The 22,206-nt window shown below is 40.4% G+C and overlaps 1 protein-coding gene across 1 annotated transcript in view; it reads right to left on the reverse strand.

Annotated features, from left to right (window-relative positions):
- hwt (SH2 domain-containing adapter heavyweight) overlaps positions 1–22,206 on the reverse strand; it is a 414,519-nt gene that overhangs the window by 387,678 nt on the left and 4,635 nt on the right. Inside the window, exon 2 of the mRNA XM_033466730.2 lies at positions 18,544–19,138. Coding sequence (XP_033322621.2) covers positions 18,544–19,138 — 595 coding nt within the window. The remainder of the gene's footprint in view (positions 1–18,543; positions 19,139–22,206) is intronic.

The raw sequence follows: 22,206 nt of genomic DNA on the forward strand, positions 1-22,206 counted from the left end.
GGTAGGTACTCCTTCCTTTTCGTTGCAGCGATAACGAAGTTCGATATATACACACACGTGCGCGTGCACACACACAGACACCATTTTAGTTACATCTAGATCTTCGAACAAATTTAAAAACGATTTATTTATATATTATATAAATAAATATTATATATTATAAGTATATTATATTATATTTTATAAATATTATATATTATTTTTATATTATTTTTTAACGATTTCAGAGAGCAACGTTCATCGAATTAATTTGATTTTCCATGATTTTACGCGGTAAATAAAAGTTCGATAAAGTTTCGATTTTACGGGAATCGAAATTGCGATCGTTACGCATAATCGCGAACATATTGTAACATATTGTAACATATTGTACCAGTAAAAATTACTGGTTTCTGATTTCTTCCGTTGCAGTTTCTGACATTATAAAAATGTTTCTACAGGAAATTTGTAGCTAAACTTGCTTAGTCGAGCGTATGCTATAATTAGGCCGTTAATTACACCGATCTTCACGCAGTTCCAACAAAAATGAATATATCAAATATACCATAGTCAAAGTTTTACAAGAATTTAAAGATACTAATTCATTCTTCGCAATTTATTAGAGTCATTAAAATAAGAAATGTGTCTCTACCTACTTCTTGCAATTAATACGGACAATTTTTATTTCGCATCAAAATCCGCAGTCTAATTACAATAAAAATCGTGCGAAGTTGAAATAAATTCTATCTTATCGTTGCTATAAAACAATTTGCATTGGTCGCGTTTAAGTCTCGGTAGCTCTAATGTTAACGCGATATAAAAAGAGGGATTCGTATTTACGAAAGAAAAAATTAAAGTTTCAACTATTAAGTTTTTCTTTTTGTTAAGTTTTGACTATTTTTAATCCTCCGGCATTTCACGAGCAATCGAGAAAATGACTATTTTTAGTAATACGACATTTCACGAGCAGTCGAGGAAATGATTATTCTTAATCGTCCGGACGTCGATGTGTTAAAACAGGGGTGTCAAACTCGCGGCCCGATGTAAACAATAATTTAACTTTATATATGTTTATTACAATGTACCAGTCAAAATAAAACTATTTGTTTCTATGAACATTGATTTTTTTTTGCGGCCCACCTAAAGTTAAGCATTGTTTATTTATTATTATGGCCCAAGTTAGCTTTTGAGTTTGACACCCCTGTGTTAAAATATAAGAAAGTATGTAAAATAGATAAAAAGGAATCGGAAGGTCGCAGAACCGGTACGTTCGTTTAATCACCGGTAATGCCGCAGTCACGTAATTATTCCGCGTTCAATATCATCGAACACGGCTCGAACGCGGCCGGCGAAGGTGGAACGCGCGTAGATCACAGGCGACAAACGACGCCGGTTTAATTTATTTGCCCAAGCAGGCGCGGTAATTTCGTTGCAACGTTGTAACCGGATTACTTTCACGCCACGGCATGGCTGGATGGTTTCTGTCAGTTCAGCCGGCACAGCCGGGATGCACTATCTTAATTAATTACTGCGTGCACGGAAGAACTTAATGAATTTCGTACAATGCCGTGTCACGGTAACGAAACGCGTACGCGGATTCGGTTCGGCCGCTTTGAGAAATGAAGTTTAATGAGGCGAGCAATTAACTTCGCCGGAATATGACACGGTTAATTAGTTCACTTCCGGCCGGCGTTTTGCCGAATCACGGATTTAAATTGTTCTCCGCTGTGTTACGCGTTCCTGTAATTTCGTCCGAGGAGACGCGTTTCTCGAGTAATAGAGCAGAGGAGCCAATTACCGTGCCCTGTCGGCAGCTTTCACGTGTTTTCACGTCTAAAACACTGTTTTAGACTATTGTACCGTTCGATAGCTGACCAGGAAGAACTCATGTGCACAAAATTTCAGCCCTGTAAGTTGCCCGTGAGGGTAGTTACAGGGTTAAATTAGATTGCGCGCTTTCCCGCTCGTTTCCCGCTTCGGTGGCTTTTAGAAAAAATGTGGCCTTTTTTGGACATCCAGCCGCGTATTATAGAATTTTTTCAGATTTTTCGATCGCAAGCTGTGGTCACCAAAAAACAAATCGGAAAATTGAAGATTTCTCCGGAACAAAAATATGGTCATATTTTACATTAATTCCCTGATAAACTGTCACAATCAGCGCGCGTTCAATTTTTCTCGGATTTCTCGTTGGGGTGCGCCGTTTTCCATGGAAAATAAAAACCGAATTGTGTCGAAGAAAAGAAATTTACACTTTTCACCGCATTTTTACGACAAGTATAGATTAAGTAATTTGAAACGTTATTACATCGAAACGAGGAATTTTCTAACTTAGGAAATGCGATTTAACACGTTCCGTGCCACGTGTACCATCGATGGTACACGCTTGCATGTTTACTTAGTGAACTGAACAAATTGTTTACAAGAAATTTAGAACCGAAGAATCAATTTCCACCGCAAGAATGGGCGTTGATAAGTTTTTGTTACGTTGTTACGTGTACGAGAATTAATAATTGCACGTAATACATCAAGTTTTAGTCAAATATCAAAGTGTGAAGATTCGAGTAAAAAAAGCTCGGCACGGAACGTGTTAAGAGAAAGAAAGAATCGTATACATCGAAATGTTCGTAATGCTTGCAACATTGAGTTTAAATAAAAATAATTCGATATGTCTCGTACGCGACAAATGTACAGTTAATTAGGCTTGAAGATAAAATAAAAGGCGCAGCAATTGGCTATCCCGCAGTAACTGGCTCCACTACCCTAGACGTTGCGTCCTGGAAAACGTTTGTTTCGGAACTGTTCAAGTCGCGCGAAACTGCCAAATAGTTCACTATTCCGCGCACCGGTTCGCCACAATGCGAATTCGATGAAAATTCCTGCCAATCCGTTCACAGTTCCGCGGACACGCGGACTGACGGTCGTCCGTGAAACAATTTCACCAAACCGCAGAGACAAAGCACTAATTTTTTTAGAGGAATTTCCATTCGATTCCGACAACAATGCTTCCTAAATCTGAACTTTCAAACGACTCTACAAAGGATTGCGAATTATAATACAACATCGTAATACATTTTAATGACCATGATCCATCCGACATGTACAATTCGTGCTGCCTGTTCTACGTACACCCGTTATTCGTAATACACGATAATTACGTAATACCGGGATTCGTTTCAATCTCTACGCCACGGGTTTCTAGCTCCGAACAATGTTATCGCATTAAACTGGAATAAGAGGGACAATATCTCTGCATCCACGCCACTTGTACCAAGAATAATTAATATCTCGTTTCGCAAACGAGAAACACGGCAGACCGCAATTCGGAATGGCCGATTTCTCTGGCTACGCTCGTTTCCCGACCAACACCCCCGCGTCGGGTTACTTTCAAAAGAATGAAGCCACAACGATTTAGCCACCGCTAATGTCTACGTATATTTTTATGGAATTTCTTGCAGCATAATTTGCTATTCGATTTCGATAATTTTCCACAGATCGGTGCACAATATACACCAGGGGTGTCAAACTCGCGGCCCGAGATGAACATTTTTGACGTCAAGTATCAGGACGTAAACAATAATTTAACTTTATATATATGTTTATTACAATGTACTAGTCAAAATAAAAATATTTGTTTCTATGAACATTGATTTTTTTTGCGGCCCACCTAAAGTTAAGCATTGTTTATTTATTATTATGGCCCAAGTTAGCTTTTGAGTTTGACACCCCTGATATACACGCTTGCGGACAAGGGTTGAGAAACGCTTTAGACAGATGCGTATTCTTCGGTGTAGGAAACTTTCTTAACCGTTTGAGTCCCCCAGGGGGTATTGAAAAAACACTGTCGAAAAATCCCAAACAGCGCAACCGCGCTTTCTCTAAACGAGTAGGAAAAGACCCAAGCTGCGCGATAGCGCTTGTTTTATTTTATGTCGAGAAATACCAAGCGGCGCGATAATAATGAATTAAAAATATTTATTTTGTAACGTATCATTGCATTATTATAGTATAATTCTACCTATTGTAAAATGTACTATTTACATTAAAAGGAACTACGCGATGTACTTGCTTCGGTAAATCTGAGCGCGCTTCGACAATCGGTAACGCACCGTCAGTCGTCCACAATGTTCGAAATGTGCTGGGTTTTCTCGACATAAAATCTCAACAGCGCGATCGCGCTGCTTGGGACTCGAACGGTTAACATATGATGAAGATATGTATTGTGTCAACAGAAATATGAATTTTATTACAAACAATGTGTTATACGTTTCACTCGCAATATTTACTTTTCCTATCTTAATCATTTTTATAATTTAATCTGTGTGAATTTAATAAGACGTACGTTTGTTTAGGCAAATGAAATTTTACTCAAATGTTAACACGTTCCGTGCCACGTGTACCATCGATGGTACACGCTTGCATGTTTACTTAGTGAACTGAACAAATTGTTTACAAGAAATTTAGAACCGAAGAATCAATTTCCACCGCAAAAATGGGCGTTGATAAGTTTTTGTTACGTTGTTATGTGTACGAGAATTAATAATTGCACGTAATACATCAAGTTTTAGTAAAATATCAAAGTGTGAAGATTCGAGTAAAAAAAGCTCGGCACGGAACGTGTTAATCGATGTGACTTGAAAATTTCAAGCTTCGCAACTTTTGTCTGTAAATGTATCCGATCAATTTGTGCCCCTGTCTTATAATGGAAATAGAAGAAAATGAGAGAAATTTAAGTGTGCAGTAAATATAAATTGTAACTGAAACAGTGACAGCATATTTGATCTCTCGTAATGAATTTTTAAGCTTGAAAGGAGTATTACGGAGTGGACGGACCATTCTGAAAATTAGAAACCGTTCTATTTTTTAATTCCAGGGAACCGATGAGTTTTTAATGATACATTACGAGTCTATTGGGAAGAAACTCGCAGAAAGTTAATCTCGTTCCTTGCATTATACCATCAAATTTTAAAGTACAAACACCAACTTCGGGGTGGCCAATCAGCGACCAATTGAAATATGCATCAGCTCTATTAATAATTTTCACTGCTCGCAACGTCTCTCCGGTTATCGAGCATCGTTCTTCCCGGCGAAACCTCTGGATATTTGAATATAATCAGAATCTGTACGAAATAACGTGAACGCAACGAAACAATTTGCCGCAATGAAGTCGAAGTTACCAGATTCAAGCTGCATTCGGTGTCAAAACTGGGTTAAAATGTCCCACATTTTTGCTTTTGAAAAAGTGATATTTTCACGGAAAGGCTGGAATCGAGAATTAATTCGATATAGAAGTATACTTGGAAGTGAGATATCGTATTTTAACCGTTTGAGTCCCAGGGATTATTCAGAAAACACGGTCGAAAAATGCCGAACAGCGTGATAGCGCTTGTCTAAATTGATTGCGAAGAGAACCAAGCGGCGCGATAGCGTTCGTCAAGATTGACAAACAAAACAAAAAGAAAAAAAAATGAATAAAAGCAGCTATGCGATGTACGCGCGTCACTAAAGTTTGATCGCGACACAAGATCTGAACAGCGCGATCGCGCTGCTTGGGACTCAAACGGTTAACACGTTCCGTGCCGAACTTTTTTTACTCGAATCTTCACACTTTGATATTTTACTAAAACTTGATGTATTACGTGCAATTATTAATTCTCGTACACATAACAACGTAACAAAAACTTATCAACGCCCATTCTTGTGGTGGAAATTGATTCTTCGGTTCTAAATTTCTTGTAAACAATTTGTTCAGTTCACTAAGTAAACATGCAAACGTGTACCATCGATGGTACACGTGGCACGGAACGTGTTAATGAAGGTAACGATGTTCTAATATGTCAAAATTGTTCAAATTCGGTTACGTTGAAATCACCAACAGTTATTTCACCAACGATGTTTTCATCGACACGATTTCGCCGCCGACGTCGCATTTCGCCGACATTGTTTATATACTACCGACACATTGAAATCGTCAACCAACGTTTACATCGACTCTCGTTTCACCGCAAATGCTATTGTTGATCCTTAGAAATCTTGGCAATATACGTTCGTCGTCGTACCCTGTACGCTCATTGTTACGGATTACATACTTCGAAATCGTCAACAATCACTTCACGAGTTCATCGACATCGAGTTGACGAAACAACAATGTACTTACAAACGTCAGCTTAAAATGCTTTGCCTCGCTATCGATATTTGGTAACGTCAATAATAACTTTCGTCGGTGAAACGAGAGTCGATGTAAACATCTGTTGGTGATTTCCATGTGTCGGTATATAAGCAAAATGTGAAATAATTCTTGGTGATTTCATTCTCAAACTTATAATTGTAATCCCAAACTTTTGGGTCACAACAGCTTTTTTAAAACACAAACTGCAAGCTCTGCATACGTATAATTTGCTTGAACACGTCAAGGACACAAAAATCATAGAAAAAAAGAATGAAACAATAACACGAAGTTGCTGCTAATAACTATAGCAGTTGATGCGACTGTAACACCGGAAGAGAAAGGAAACGAAATTGTTTGAAAACAGATTTGGGTCTGAACGACCCAATGTGTCGGTATATAAGCAATGTCGGCGGAATGTGAAATAGTTCTTGGTAATTTCATTCTCAAACTTACAATTATATTCTGAAACTTTTGGGTCACAACAGCTTTTTTAAAACACAAACTGTAAGCTCTGCATACGTATAATTTGCTTGAACACGTCAAGGACACAAAAATCATAGAAAAAAAGAATGGAACAATAACACGAAGTCGCTGTTAATAACCATAGCAGTTGATGCGACTGTAACACCAGAAGAGAAAAGAAACGAAATTGTTTGAAAACAGATTTGGGTCTGAACGACCCAATGTGTCGGTATATAAGCAATGTCGGCGAAATGTGAAATAATTCTTGGTAATTTCATTCTCAAACTTACAATTATATTCTCAAACTTTTGGGTCACAACAGCTTTTTCAAAACACAAACTGTAAGCTCTGCATACGTATAATTTGCTTGAACACGTCAAGGACACAAAAATCATGGAAAAGAAGAATGGAACAATAACACGAAGTCGCTGCTAATAACTATAGCAGTTGATGCGACTGTAACACCGGAAGAGAAAAGAAACGAAATTGTTTGAAAACAGATTTGGGTCTGAACGACCCGATGTGTCGGTATATAAGCAATGTCGGCGAAATGTGAAATAATTCTTGGTAATTTCATTCTCAAACTTACAATTATATTCTGAAACTTTTGGGTCACAACAGCTTTTTTAAAACACAAACTGTAAGCTCTGCATACGTATAATTTGCTTGAACACGTCAAGAACACAAAAATCATAGAAAAGAGAATGAAACAATAACACGAAGTCGCTGCTAATAACTATAGCAGTTGATGCGACTGTAACACCAGAAGAGAAAAGAAACGAAATTGTTTGAAAACAGATTTGGGTCTGAACGACCCAATGTGTCGGTATATAAGCAATGTCGGCGAAATGTGAAATAATTCTTGGTAATTTCATTCTCAAACTTACAATTATATTCTCAAACTTTTGGGTCACAGCAGCTTTTTTAAAACACAAACTGTAAGGTCTGCATACGTATAATTTGCTTGAACACGTCAAGGACACAAAAATCATGGAAAAGAAGAATGGAACAATAACACGAAGTCGCTGCTAATAACCATAGCAGTTGATGCGACTGTAACACCGGAAGAGAAAGGAAACGAAATTGTTTGAAAACAGATTTGGGTCTGAACGGCCCGATATGACATACGCGTTCCGCGACAAGAAGCGTGACAGCGCCGGGATAATTGCCCGTCATTTTGGGCCACCGTGTACATTTTCCGAGAGTGTTTGCACCTCGTCGCGAGACAACGCGTGCACAAAGCTCACGGTTAATTAGCACCGTGAATTAGCAGCACCGTGTGCTCTCGTTAAACGTTCTTCGTGCTCGAGCATCCAGCCGGAAGGAGTGAAAATTCAATTCTAAGTGCGCATTAACGGTGACGGGGATCAGCACGTCGTCGTACGCAAGCACTTACACGGGCACGCAACGGAATCGGTTGAAAAGCTTCCGGCGTGACGCGCGGAGGTTGTCATCCTCTTCGCGTAGGTCCGAGCCAAATGCAAATGCGGCCGCGAAGAAAGAACTGTCCCCTGTGTGCGTTTGCGTGGCGACTACTCAATGGATTCAAACGACCCTGCCGTCCTCGGAAAAAAAAGCCACGGCGACGAGCGCGACACAATGTTCCGTATAATCTTTTTTCGTGCTCCTCGTTCGCCCTTGCTTCAAAGGAAACCAACCAACGGCGCCGCCCGTTCCAAATAAACACCGACACATTCTGTCCAATTAAGGGGGCTGCTCGGTTTAGAACGCTAAAAATAAGGCGAGCCTCTCGTGACTCGTTTTTTCGCAAACTGCGGGACGGTTCTTTTTCAAAGCTCTCGGCTAATTTGTCTTCGAATAGAGTGCCGCGAACTGGGTCACCGACATTCCATAGTTCGCGGCACAGTTGGGCAAGAAGTAATCCGATTAATTTATTATTTATTATAATTTATAAGAATTTATACTAATTTATAATCATAATGATATATAATGATTTATAATAATTTATACTAATTTATAATCATAATGATATATAATGATTTATAATAATTTATACTGAGAGACTTGCACTGATTTATATTTATTTATATATTTATATATATATATAATCGTTATATAATATATTATAATAATTATATATATATATTATATAATTATATAATGATTTATAATAATTTATACTGAGAGAGTTGCACTGATTTATAGTGATTTATATTTATTTATATATTTATATATATATAATCGTTATATAATATATTATAATAATTATATATATATATATATATATATATATATATAATTATTATAATCTGATTAATGATTAACGATTATAAGTCGTTAATCGTTACTAGCCTGCGGATTTTATGCATTCATAACGAAAGTTCAAATAGTTGAAATATGAAATTGTGAATACACAAGGAGAATTTCATAATATAGTTACAATATTGTTAGTTTATTGAAATGATTAAAAAGAAAACAATTTATTTTTATTTAATTTCTGTTCCTCGCAATCGTCTTGGGAAATTTTGATTTTGCACAAAGATCCGCAGTCCAGTTATTAAAAATAATTATATAGTCTACTTATAATATACAACTAATTATTCTACGTTATAATAATTAAAGACGTTCTAGAAATTTCGCACGACTTCGGTGCGAAAGACGTTCGCGAATCGTTTTAAATAATTATCGAAATTTTATATCGCAGCTTTAGCAATGTCTTCGAATTGTTTTAGATCATTTTCGAAATATTGCACAGCTTCGGTGAAATACGCGGGACAATGTATGTCGAACGGATGAATTTAAATGGCGATATTTTCGTAAGGCAATATCCGCGACGTAATATTATTTATAACGACGTATATCCTATGTGAACCTCGATAGCGAAATGCCTGCGCATGCATCGGTAACTCGATATCAGCTTTTCAGATAGCCGTGACAAAGCCAGCGCCGAGATCGAAAGATGCACCAGTGCAATCGAAAACATTGCAGAAGGGGCTCGTACGAGGCACGAAAAAAAACGGCGCTCTCCGATAATCGCTCAACCTGTCTGTCACCTTTCGTCCCATTCGCTGCTATCGCGAACACCAATCGCATTACAGCGCGCGCCACGCTCTACGGTTGTTGAGCAATTTTTCGAACATCGATACCTCCCGAAAAAGTGTCCGACACCGCCGATAGTAATTACTAGACCGCGGATTTTATGCATTAATAATAAAAACGGATTGGTGAAATTTCAAACGATGGTAATATTGAAAGAATTTCAAAGGACGTCTACGCATTATTTTCAACTCGCTGAAGTTATTATAGAAAGGAAGAAATTTTTATTCGACTCATCTTCGTTGCAATTTATGAAGATAAGTTTTATTATGCACAAAGATCATCCGCTGTCCGATTATTAAACAATGGAATATTTCGGCGAAAAATATTTGCAACTTTACAGCAAACGCGAAGACGCTTACATATTGTACAAATTTATTAACAGGTAAGGAAGCACCGAATCGATAATAAAAAAAAAGTTCTCTTTCAGTTTGCTTCCTGTCTGATTAATTGCACCGGCGCTACTGCAGTTGTCCGACCAAAGTTGCTCGTACCACTGAAACGCGTTCAGCATCCGTGTATAATGCAATCAATTATTCATCCAACAGTTTCCAATACTAACGTAACTCTTGCCAGGAAATATACACGGTTATCGATTACCTTCTCCGTTCTTGTCAAATTATAAATAAAACAGAAGATGATTTTATAGAAACGTTCGCGATTACGCTTTATAGAAATGTTCTGCAGCTATGCCCGGCAGCCGATGGACACGAACTTAATTTAATTTATCCTTACATGAACACTGTCGAAACGTTCTATTTTTCTTATTACTTAAAATAACAACGATCTATTTAATATTCTTGGACTGCGGTTAAATCTGGCACACGTATATTACCCTCTGGCATCAAATGCATTATGAAATTATTACTCAACATATTTCCAGTTAATTTCCGACAAATTGCGGACAGATAATGTACGTAGAAACGATCGCCGTAAATTATTTCTGGTAAATTATTCTTTCCGGTAAATACGAAGGTGAGTACTAGAATTTCCTGTCGCATCGTTTATACGATCGTTCAAAAAAATCGCACCGAACATTTTCGAGGTCCCGAGATTTCTTGAGCGACACGCGATCGCCGGCAATTATTCGACACTCGGTATGCCCGGTCCGAGCCGAACTATCGTAACCACGCCGGCCGAGTAACAATTTCCAGTCGGTCCGACAGGATTTTCGAAATTCATGAAGCTTTCCGTGGGAAGCGAAGCATTGTGGAAGCGCGCGGCCACGCCGCCGTTATTATTCAACAAGAGAAAAGGTAATATAAAAAAATATTTTCCGGTGGCGCAGCTCGCTCGGTAACCTACATCCCGCGGCCCGCCGGAAATTTCAGCCCCGGCGTATCGTCATACCGTGAAATTCATTTAAGAAAGTTCGTCGGCGGCCGAGTATCACAAAAGCGGCATGCCTCGACCGTTTCGTATTCACGAACTTGCTGTAACTCCATCTTGCCTCAATTTAAATTCTCTTTCCGCGGACGAATCCCTGGAACCGTCTTGTCTGACGCGCCGTGCCAGGTGCGATCCTCGGCGACCGCAGGCAGAAGTGTTTCCGTCGCGATAAGAACGGGAAATGGTTACCATATGATTGTGAATGAAAGCAAGTACAATATACAGGGTGTCCCGAAAATGTCTCGCAATCTGGAAATGGGAGGTTCCTGAGGTCATTTGAAGCAACATTTTCCTTTGCGAAAATGTTCTCCGAGGCTTCGTTTACGAATTATTAACGAAAAACACTGACCAATAAGAGGCGAGTTCGGTTGGTGCGCGGCGGCCCAGCCAACGAGTGCACGGAGCCCAGTTCTGCTCATTGGCTCGGCCGTCTCGCGCCAAATGATCTCGCCTCTCATTGGTCGCTGATTTTCGTTGATAACTCGTAAACGAAGCCGCGGTTTGCATTTTCGCTAAGGAAAAAGTTGCTTCGAATCACCTCAGGAATCCCCTACTTTCAGATTGCGAGACATTTTTGGGACCTCTGTATACAGTGTGTCGCCTGGCGGCGCAACCGGGCAGGCGTTGATTCGACGTTCAAAAAATAATAACACATTTTTTGGTAGGATGGTTCGAAAGAACTTGTGCACTCGTTGTACGGTGTAGAATACTTTTTTATTCTTTTACGAACTTTGCCTTCGGACGAGTCGCGGCGCAGTGATCGAGTATTCGTTTTTACACTCGCCGTTTGCCCTGGTTAAATTTCTGAACAACCCCGATTGGCTAACCCCACGCGTTTGGCCTTCCCAATCAGCGTTGTTCATTTGTCCTTTTTACCGCCTATTCCTTACGCCCTTCGCGTATTTTCGGAACGGCGTGGTGATCGGAGGGGATAATGAGTTGGACGTGACAACGTGTGGAACTTTTCCTTCGGGTCACCCGCGTCGGACCACATGGCTCTTGGGTCGCTGGGTCCGCTTCGAGTTTCTAAAAAACTCTACTGCAAACATGCGTTGTCAAGGTTTGGAACTTATCATCTCAAAAAAAGTTTCTTCGAAGGAGAGTCGTAAATTACGCTGGTCGTTTGCACGAAGACTAAAGTTTCCTTTCTGCGTACGACTGGACGCTACACATTTCATAATACGAAAATACCGATGAATCCACTAGAAGTATGGTAATGTCTCCCTAATTGACGCTCAGATTGTCCACAAAAATGGACAATTTTGGAAGTGGAGACAAGATTGTTCGAGCCTTGTGGCTCGTTTTTTATGGTTATCGATTGTCAACAACTATAAAAACGAGCTGCAAGGCTCGAACAATCGTGTCTCCGTTTCCCAAATTTTCGATTTTTCTGCACAATCTGAGCGTCAATTAGGGAGACATTACTGTATTTGGGTCCCGCGCGGTTTTAAATCATACATTCGATTCTGGAGAATTTTTGGAAAGAATCGAATGCGATACTTCGTGATTTGGAAACATGATACCTCTAAACATAATACATAGCAGTCGAAGCGAATATCGCTGCATAAACTCCAGAGATAATGATGTAACGCACACGCGGCGCATAATTTCAGCCTGCACTCTTCATTCTACTCGTAGGGGCTCGTCGAGGAGTTTTTGCCGTATAATTATCCCTAGACCAGCCCCGTTATGTTCCCAATTAACCGGGAGAAATAAACAGAGACTGGCGGAAACTACGGAGAGTCCCGAACTAACGGAAATTCGTCGAATAGCGGAACGAAGTTTCGTGTCTCGCCGGAGACGCGTGCAAAAATGATTCCCGGCGAGCGAACGTTTCGGTGGCTCGTTGTAAAAAATTTTTTTCCATTTTCGCGTCGCACGTTTCTCGTTCCACGGAATCGATCTATGTCGCGCGCGAATTTCATTCTCGGCCCTCGCAGGCTAGAGAACTCGTTCGACCGATATCCCTTCGGGAGTTTTTTCGCTCGGGAATTTCGAGAAAATCGTTTCCTCTAATGACAGTTTCGATCGCGAAATTATGGCCGGAGATGGGGGATCGAGTACGGTGAAAAGTTAAGGAACACATTTTTAAAGAGGATGGAACTTCTTTCGAAACTCGACCGAACGACTCGAATTTCTTTCGTTGGATCACTGACTTTCGCTGCCGTATCGCACGATAATTAGAAATGTACAGTCGATTTAATTTCTTCGGCATATCCGGGCATCGCAATCTTGAATTATAATTATTTAAGAGCATTTTAGCAAAGTACAAAATTTTGTTACCAATTATTATTTGTCGCAGGGGTTACTGCGACGGTTTATATAAAATAATCCGAGAGAGTTTTTTTTGGTTTTTATGTAACGAGAACTTTAATATAACTTGTAACAAAAGGCGATGAGGTACAGTGTGTAAAAGGTAAAGGTAAACGAGTGACGGATGAGACAGAAATATGGACACGTTGAGAGTCGGAGGAAAACTTGCTAACTGACGTCTCCCGGTCGAGAGGTCCTCGTATTTATTGATAAGGGAAAGTCCTTGGGAAGGGCGAAGGCCTTTCCCGAAGATTTTCCGACCGGGGTGATCCGGGACCTATGGTCCGAAGCTGTGTCCCAACGTTTTTATTGTTTTATTGCGGTGTGTACGCCTTGCGTCGGGAAAACCCGAAAAAGGCATATGCACACCCCGCTTTTGAAGGACGTGTCTTTTTATGTCTGGTCCGCCACAATTATTTTATAATTAACCCCTTAACTTGTACGCTCGAGTTAATTCGAGCGCGCTAAACAGGCCAAACTGTGCACACTCGAGATAATTCGAGCGGCGCGCGTTGTATTTTATGCCGCTATAATTTCTCACACTCGAATATAATCGAGAATTGAAAATAACAATGTGAAAGCAAAGAAAAAGAATCGTTTTATTGATATTTATCATTTACATGGGATTGTAAGCTATAACACTTATTTATTCAAGAATAAAATATAGCCTTTTTCCATGGAACAAAAGCGCAGTATATCAAAATTCTTTACCAAAAATTGATATTTTTTGTCCGGTTTTTTTCAAAAAAACTGTGCGTTAAGGGGTTAAAAATATGATAATGAAATTATTATTTTATATTTCTATTTCCTCGGAATATTTGGGCCCGGCAGCCTTAAATGTGACGGGAGACACCAGAAGACCGTTACAGAGTTAACGAAACTGTGATCTATCGATCAAATTTTCGACGACATTCCGTATCCCCATAAAATCGTCGACGAGAACAGAAATCTGCACGAGGGCCCATCGTTACAAACATGAGCAGTCGAGTCCACTTGAATCTCGGTCGCACCGAAAAACACCGTCTCACCGTGCACACATGCGTTCACCGCGTGATCTTAATTAAGCACGAATTTCCTTCGTTCGTTGCCAGTTTTTACGATAACTACGGCCATGGACGAAGAAGCACAACGGTGGTGCGCGAGCGGGAAGAGAAAGAAAAAGGAACGAGGTATGCACGCCATTGGCAGTGAAGCGATCAACGGGAGGACTCGTCTACATGGTAAGTGGAACACCATCCTCGGTCCCGCTTCTCTCAAAGGGTTCAAACTTAAAGCTGTTCCCGAAGTAGAACTCGTTGTCGCTCTACTGCCTCCTGCAGAGCCCTCGCGCGAGAGCGAGCCGGCCCGGGTCTTCATTTAGTACAGCCACTTTAATCAACAAAGATCCGCGTCGTCTGGCCGATGTCGGCAACACTGGGATCCTAATATTAAACCGGCCGATGTTTCTGACGACTCTGACCCCGCGACTCGTTTCCAATTAACTTAAAAGACAGTCCTGTTTGGTGAATCGTGAAAGAAAAATTTCGTTCGACGTCGCTCGAAAAATAGAAAAATCCGAGGGCGTTTAATCTCCGATGCAATCATTCTAAGACCATACTTTCCGATCGCCGAAACGCTTTCGATGATTGGCACTTTGACGGTAGCAATAGCAATAATTATTAATTAATTGAATTGAATTGAATTGAATTGAATTGAATTGAATTGAATTTAATTTAATTTAATTTAATTTAATTTAATTTAATTTATTTATATGTGCAGGTAAAAACACACTTTTTTACAATACAGAACCAAAAGCTAATATTAATATGGTACAGACTTTGTGTATATATAATAATAATAATAACAATAATAATAATAATTTATCCATATATACGGGTAGAAAAACCACTTGTTATAGAAAAAGTAATAACGAACAGAGAGATTTTATATAGCAGTCAATATTATCATAATTTGAACATTGTAGAACATCGTTTGCTGTATTAGAGCTTGGTATCTCACTCTCCAATTATATTCAATTAATTGTTAATCTCACTTTCTCTAAAAACAGGGTCTTTTTACCCAGTTTAACGGCAAAGTGTTACGGAACTATCAGATTTTCCGATCATATTTTTGGAAACACGAGTAAACTGTCTCCGATTTCAATTAACGAGCTAGCAATAGTACATCGATACGGTAGAACCTCGATTATCCAAACTGATGAATCACGCATCATCCTATTCGAATAATAGAACGGTTCTATTATCCAAGTGGCAGATAAAATATATTTATGTATAGATTGCCTTAGATCGATCTGTTTACATATAACAACGTGTTTAAAAATAAATAGTTCAGATATCAACAGTTCGGATAATCGAAGTTCTACGATACCATTCGATCGTGTTAATTTGTATACAAAATCCGCGGTTCGGCGATTAGATAACACCTCTGAAGTATTGGGTCGAAACGGACCCGAGCATCGGACGATTTTCGAAGTATAGGCCAGTCGGGCCCGGACATCGAAATGCGTAGTTCGAGCGTATTAAAGCGGCACGCGAAGTGCAGCTGAGAAATTTAAAAATCACCCTCTGTCGCGCAACCGCTCGACCCAGTTCCGCGACGTTTAATTTTCCCCGGGTTGAAAATGTTTTATAAAATCCGCAACGCTGAGCGCCCGGCGTTTCAGCGAAATAAGAACATTTTATTCGTGCCGAGCTTGTATTCCAGGCCGGATCTAAAGACCGCGATGTGTGGAGGAGGAGCACGTGTCGGTGGAGCACGTGCGTGCGTTAAGGCGGCTACGCGGCCGCCGCTGGAGCCGGCGAGCACATTCACGTCCGAGAGTTCTCAAGTGCTGTCGAAGTGCAGCGAGAATCAGTTTTCGAGAGTCAGCGAATTGAGAGTTCTGGAGAGAGAGAGAGAGAGAGAGAGAGAGAGAGAGAGAGAGAGAGAACGAGAGTCTAAAGCGTTTAAGGCCGGGGTCGAGAGCAAACATGCCGTTCAAATAGACTTTTAATGAAACACTGCGAGAGCCGCACCCTACCCATACAAAATACTCTATGTACCCCATATTCCCGCGTTCTCTGCACTTTATCAGATTCTTATATCTCGGGCAAAGTAGCCGACGTGCGATATTATTGCAATTTACGATCGTCGTTGCGACAAATCGAATCGCGTGTCTCCAACTTTTGCTACGGTGTACTGGTGAACTTTCCTTGCAAGTTCTGTGTTTAACCCTTTCGCGCCGAGCGCCGCATATATGCGGCATCGAAATGAAGCGTATACAGAAGGCGAAGATGTGTAATCTGTAGCAAAAATGATAAAAGAACGGATTCGCGGTACGAGTGCAAAGATTGCGATGTTGGCCTTTGTATAGATCCTTGCTGTCAAATATATCGCACAGAATTATATTATTAGTTTTTACATATTATTATCTTTTAATCATTTTCGTCTCGTTATTAATTATATTAAACATTTAATCGTTAGGCTTTGTAATTACATAAATACCTATGTTACCTATGATTTTGTAAGTCTTTTTAAATTAAAAATGTAAATATACTTGTTACATTAGAGCAACGATTGTTTTATTCGGCACAGTTATTATTTAAGGCTTGGAACAACATATATACGGAAACCACGCGCACTGCGCATATTTCTGAAGCGAGTTTCCGTTCGGTGACGGTACTTCGGTGGATGGAGCTGCCGTAGCGAAAGGGTTAAGTAATATCTGTTGAATCAAATTAATAGTTTAGCAAAATTAGTACCTCGTATTTAACGCTAGATTTACGGAACTTCTAAAAGTCTTATTCGAACGAATTTCTATTCGAAATAAAATCTTATTCGAACGAATTTCTATTCGAAATAAAATCTTATTCGAAGGAATTTCTATTCGAAATAAAATCTTATTCGAACGAATTCTTATTCCGATAAAATAGAAATGTTATTTCGATAGAAACGTTCGTTCGATCGCGCGCGCGCGCGGATATTTATTCGTTAGCGTCGAATATTATAATATTATTCGCTACTCTTTATCCGTTATCCGAATAAAATGTAGTTGTAACGTACGGAGAATCTTCCCACGAATTGTTTATATTCCTTTCTGAAGGCATACGCCAGGCTGGCGCCGGCCAGCCGGGGGTACATTTGTATATCGCGAGTCGAGTACCTCCAAGGGGGTACGACGACGAACGTTTCTGGAATCGGACCACATAGGAACACCCCCACTACCATTTTTCCAGAGAAAATCTGGCTATATAAAGGGCCCAAACGCGACCAGAAATCGGGCTAGTTTCGAGTCATTCGACGACGTGGAAACGCTAGTGAGATCGAGTTTCAATTCTCCTTCGAACAATCTAATAGGTAATTAGATATCAAGTCGGAAGCCCTCGCCGACTCAGTGCGAAAAGCTGAGAGCGCGTTAGAGTCCGCGAACACTTGCATACATTTGTCAAACCCAAACGCGTAATAAATTAGCTTTTACCAGTTTTCTTTGGTTACAAGTTTAATTATCTCCATCTCCTATTTCGAAGCAGTAGTTGGTACAACCCACAAAGATATATCTTTACCGCTCGAGATATATCTTTATTTCTTTTTCTTACAAAGTTACGAGGCAGCCTAATACCAATTTCTCCAAACATTATTGTTGTAGAATGAAAGGATACTCAAAAGCACTTTATTTAGAGTTACAAATTCTACTCCAGAACATTCGCGTATCCAGTAAAATAAGTGATGGTGATATATTGCAAAACTACAGAGATACAGAAATCTGGTGTTGGTGAAAATCCCGAGGTGGCAACCTCACGGTTCGGTGTCTACTTTTTGAACTGTCGTCTGGGCCCACCTGGGCCTCTGTAGGCAACGGCTCACCCTCGCAAGGGGCCATAAAACTGTTAGGTGGGTCATCGTTGAAATTCCAACAATTATCCTAATCTTGAAGGTAGCCACCCGTGTCGAAATAAACATCGGCTGGTCTACGCACCCCTATTAAAAATTCCAATTGCATGCAACCTCCGGCCACCCAACCTGCCTGGCCCTCGGCTCGTAACATAGTCGAACTCTGTTGCACCGTTGCAGGTTCCGCTGCAGTTCTAATTAGAGTCCGCCTTTGACTGTCCGCCAACGATTGTCCGGTTTCGATTGGCTGCCTTTGACGGACAATGCGGCCGCAATGAACGCATGAACACCTGAGAGAACGCACTTACCTGTTTCCGCAGAGGTGTCGCGCACTCGTCCTTGGTCCTCTCGAACCGTTCGAACTTGAAGCTGTTGCTCCTGTAGAGCTCGTTGTCGCTTTGCTGCCTCCTGCAGAGTCTCCTGGTGAGGGCTCGCGGCCTGCAGGGCGCGCATTCGGTGGCCAGGCCCCAGTGAAGGTGCAGCATGGCCAGCTCCGCGGTGCACCTGGCCATGGCGCAGCCGGCGCGTCTGACGCGGCACTTGACGCGCTTTATACGTCCCTCGTGTTGCGGCTTATGGCTGCACGGCTGCGATCCGCTGCCGCTGCAGTCGCACGTACGACGCGACCGGCGTTGCTTCACTGTGTGCGAGCACGGTTTCACTTCCTCCTCGCACTCGCAATCGCCCGCCACCTCGCCGACTGCACCCTCGTGAGTGCAGTTTATTCTTTCGATGCACTCGCACTGCTGCTGTTGCTGCTGTTGCTGCTGTTGTTGTTGATGCTGCGGCTGCTGATTCGACTGGCTCGCTGAAGAAAAAGTAGGTGAACAGGGTTGCGCGGGCACTCGACGTCGGGTACCGCTGTAGGCCGCATGACGGCAAGGTCGTTCCGGACAGTCGCACCTGGAAACAACGAATTTTTACGTTGGCACGCTCCTTTATGTTCAACCTCTTGAACTATAGTATCGTGTCAGACTCGTTACGAAGGTTCCACGAACGTGATCCACTAAATATCGACGTTATTCTCGCCTGCCAAATCGAAATCCAATTCTACCCTCATACCGGCGATATCTCACCCTTAGCACTCGGAAGATTTTTCTGGTCTGCCTACAATTCGGAGAAAATTTTCCAGAGATTGTGATTTTACCGTACATAGTCGAATTCGAATCGAAATCAATATTTAGTGCTGCGAAATTTTATAGGAATTAATAAATGAAAGATTTTGCGTTTTTATTTATGTATTTTACACGATTGAGATCGCGGTATGAGAAAGGAAATAATAATTTAATCCAATTCTACCCTCCTACCGGCGATATTTCACCCTTAGCATAGTCAAATTCGAATCGAAATCAATATTTAATGCTGCGAAATTTTATAGGAATTAATAAATGAAAGATTTTTCGTTTTTATTTATATATTTTACACGATTGAGATCGCGGTATAAGGAAGGAAATAATAATCGAAAAGTGAAATGCCACCTTGACATGAATATATGTATAATAGTGTCGCTAGGGTTAAAGGGTTAGTGTTAAAGAGTTAAACATTGAAATCGAGATTGGCTGACGATAAAGAGTTAACGAATTTTGCTGAACAGTTTATTATCCATAGTTAACGAATGTCGCCTAACATTCGACCTATCGCCAGGCAAATCGCGGCGAGCCAAAGTTACAAAGCAACCAGCGATGTGCAAGAGCATTCAAACCGAAACGCAGCCCCCCCGATCGACCGAATAGATCTGACTAAACGCTAATGCGGAAACGTAATCCTGATTGGGGCCTAACTGCGCGTTCCCAGCGGGGTGTTCCATTGTGGATAGGTCGCCGGTGCCGGGTCCTAGTCGCGGAATCGATGAGATTCGTTCACCTGTCGAAAACCGAGCTGGATCGAAACCACAAAAACGATCGGTAACCCGACCAAGTCCCATCGCGCTCGACGAGCTCTAATTGCCCTTATCCGACTTCCTCGGCTCGATCGATCGGAGAATCCTCGGATCGTACAGTATCTGGATCATCCGTATCCCACTGAACAGTCGATGTCCCAATTCCCGTGCCTTTAAGCCAGTTTTTGCTTCGACGAAGCTGTCAATAAATACTCCAAGCTTTATCGAATGTACTGAAAATATATTTCGAGTTTTCACATATTTCTGTCTTTAGAAATATATCTTTTTTTATTTTGCGTGACAGGAATTAGTAATTTAATAATGTTCTTAATGAAATCAAAATAGATGTTTTCGACTCTAATTCTCTGTCCTTTCGGTGGCTCTGCACATAATTCCGTGACTCGTATCTCTGTGTCTGTGCATTGTATATTTGTGCTGGATCATACTTTTGTGTCTGCCTATACTTCTACGCCCCCTATTTCTACCATATAGGCATCTCCTGCAATTACCGTGCTTCTTTTAATAGCGTTTCCGATCTGTTTTCCTTTTCTCATAATATTGTTTTCACAAAGTGAGATTAAGTTTGATTACGCGGTCCAATACAAGAACGCACTGAGATACGAACATGTTCTAAAATCTGATCCTATTTCCGGATTTATTTTATTTACAATCTATTTTAGATACAAAAATGTACACGATTAGCGGTTTTTGTTATCGTCGTTGGTACTAAATGGAACACTCTTATCGTATAATATACGCTTTGTAAATCACGTAAATCACATTAATAATCAATTAATTTACCAGGAAATCTTCGACAAGCATTTCTTCCAATTTTTGACGAGTCGTACACTAATTAAACTCGTCGTAACTGCTGTAGCATCGATTGAAAAATATTTACTGCATTTTAACACGTAAACTACTTCTCTGCAAACCTTGCATATTCATAGATAAACATAATAAAAAGATCAAGGATCATCGATACGTTTTTAATACGGAGATACAGAAATTGGGACAACTACCCTAGTCGAACCCCGAAGCATCTCTGTCGCTGACGGCGGAGTTGGCCCACGTTGGACTAGACAACTTCCGGCGACTACTATCGGCTCCTGCCATAATCAAGAACATCTTGTGCTCGCCGTATTGTGGCCCACCTGTATCTGACTCGTTTGACTTCGTCCGGCTGGGACGTGACCTCTGCTGTCTGCTCTTTTGTGATCTGATTCGCTGCGGAGACGTGACGGGCTTCGAGATTTGAACCCTCGCGACGATAGGGCCGGCTCGAAACAGAGCTTTGCTGTTGCAACAGCTTCCTATGGCGATTTCCTTCTTCTGTCTCTTTATGCTCGTTACGCGAAACCAGGATTAACGCCGCACGATCGTTCGTTGTCGCGGAATGAAATTTGTCCACGTCGAAATAGGACTAAATAAATATTTTGTTCAATTAAAGCAGGCTGTATAGCAGGCTGTTAATATGTTCAATTAAAGCAGGCTGCTTAGTATAGCAGACTGTAACCCAACCGAGTCGCTAATAACCCATAAGTGGTTGGCGCGACATTAAATAACCAATTGAAAAGAAAGTTTGTTTCTTCCTTGAACAATTTTAGTACGTCGATGATAATTAGACCGCTGGAATTACACTTCTCGCATAATGTATGCATTTTTCACGTTTATATTTTTAAGAACATATGCAATAATACATTGTAGAGTGATCATTCTCCGTGTACAAGTTAAATTATTAACAACGTTAAATTCGAAAAAAAATTCTCGTAATTTTTCTAATCGGACGAACTATAACGTATCGCAATAATTGTGATAAGCATTTTATGTACATATATGTATACAGTGAATATTCTGTAACATACTGATATATTGTTCCTTATTGGACCGTAGATTTTATGCATTTACGATGTGAAACTGTATTATCTTGGACTTATTAAAATGATTAGGAAAAGAAATAAATGTACAAATAAATATCTAGTATGAAATAAATATTTAACGCTCTTGTATGTCGTAATAAATACAGACGATATTCATGTTATATAAAAATCCGTAATCTACGCTTTATACCACATACAATATATAGCTGCACACT

This window comes from Megalopta genalis, chromosome 4, assembly GCF_051020955.1.
Source record: "Megalopta genalis isolate 19385.01 chromosome 4, iyMegGena1_principal, whole genome shotgun sequence".
In the NCBI taxonomy this organism is placed as follows: Eukaryota; Metazoa; Arthropoda; class Insecta; order Hymenoptera; family Halictidae; genus Megalopta; species Megalopta genalis.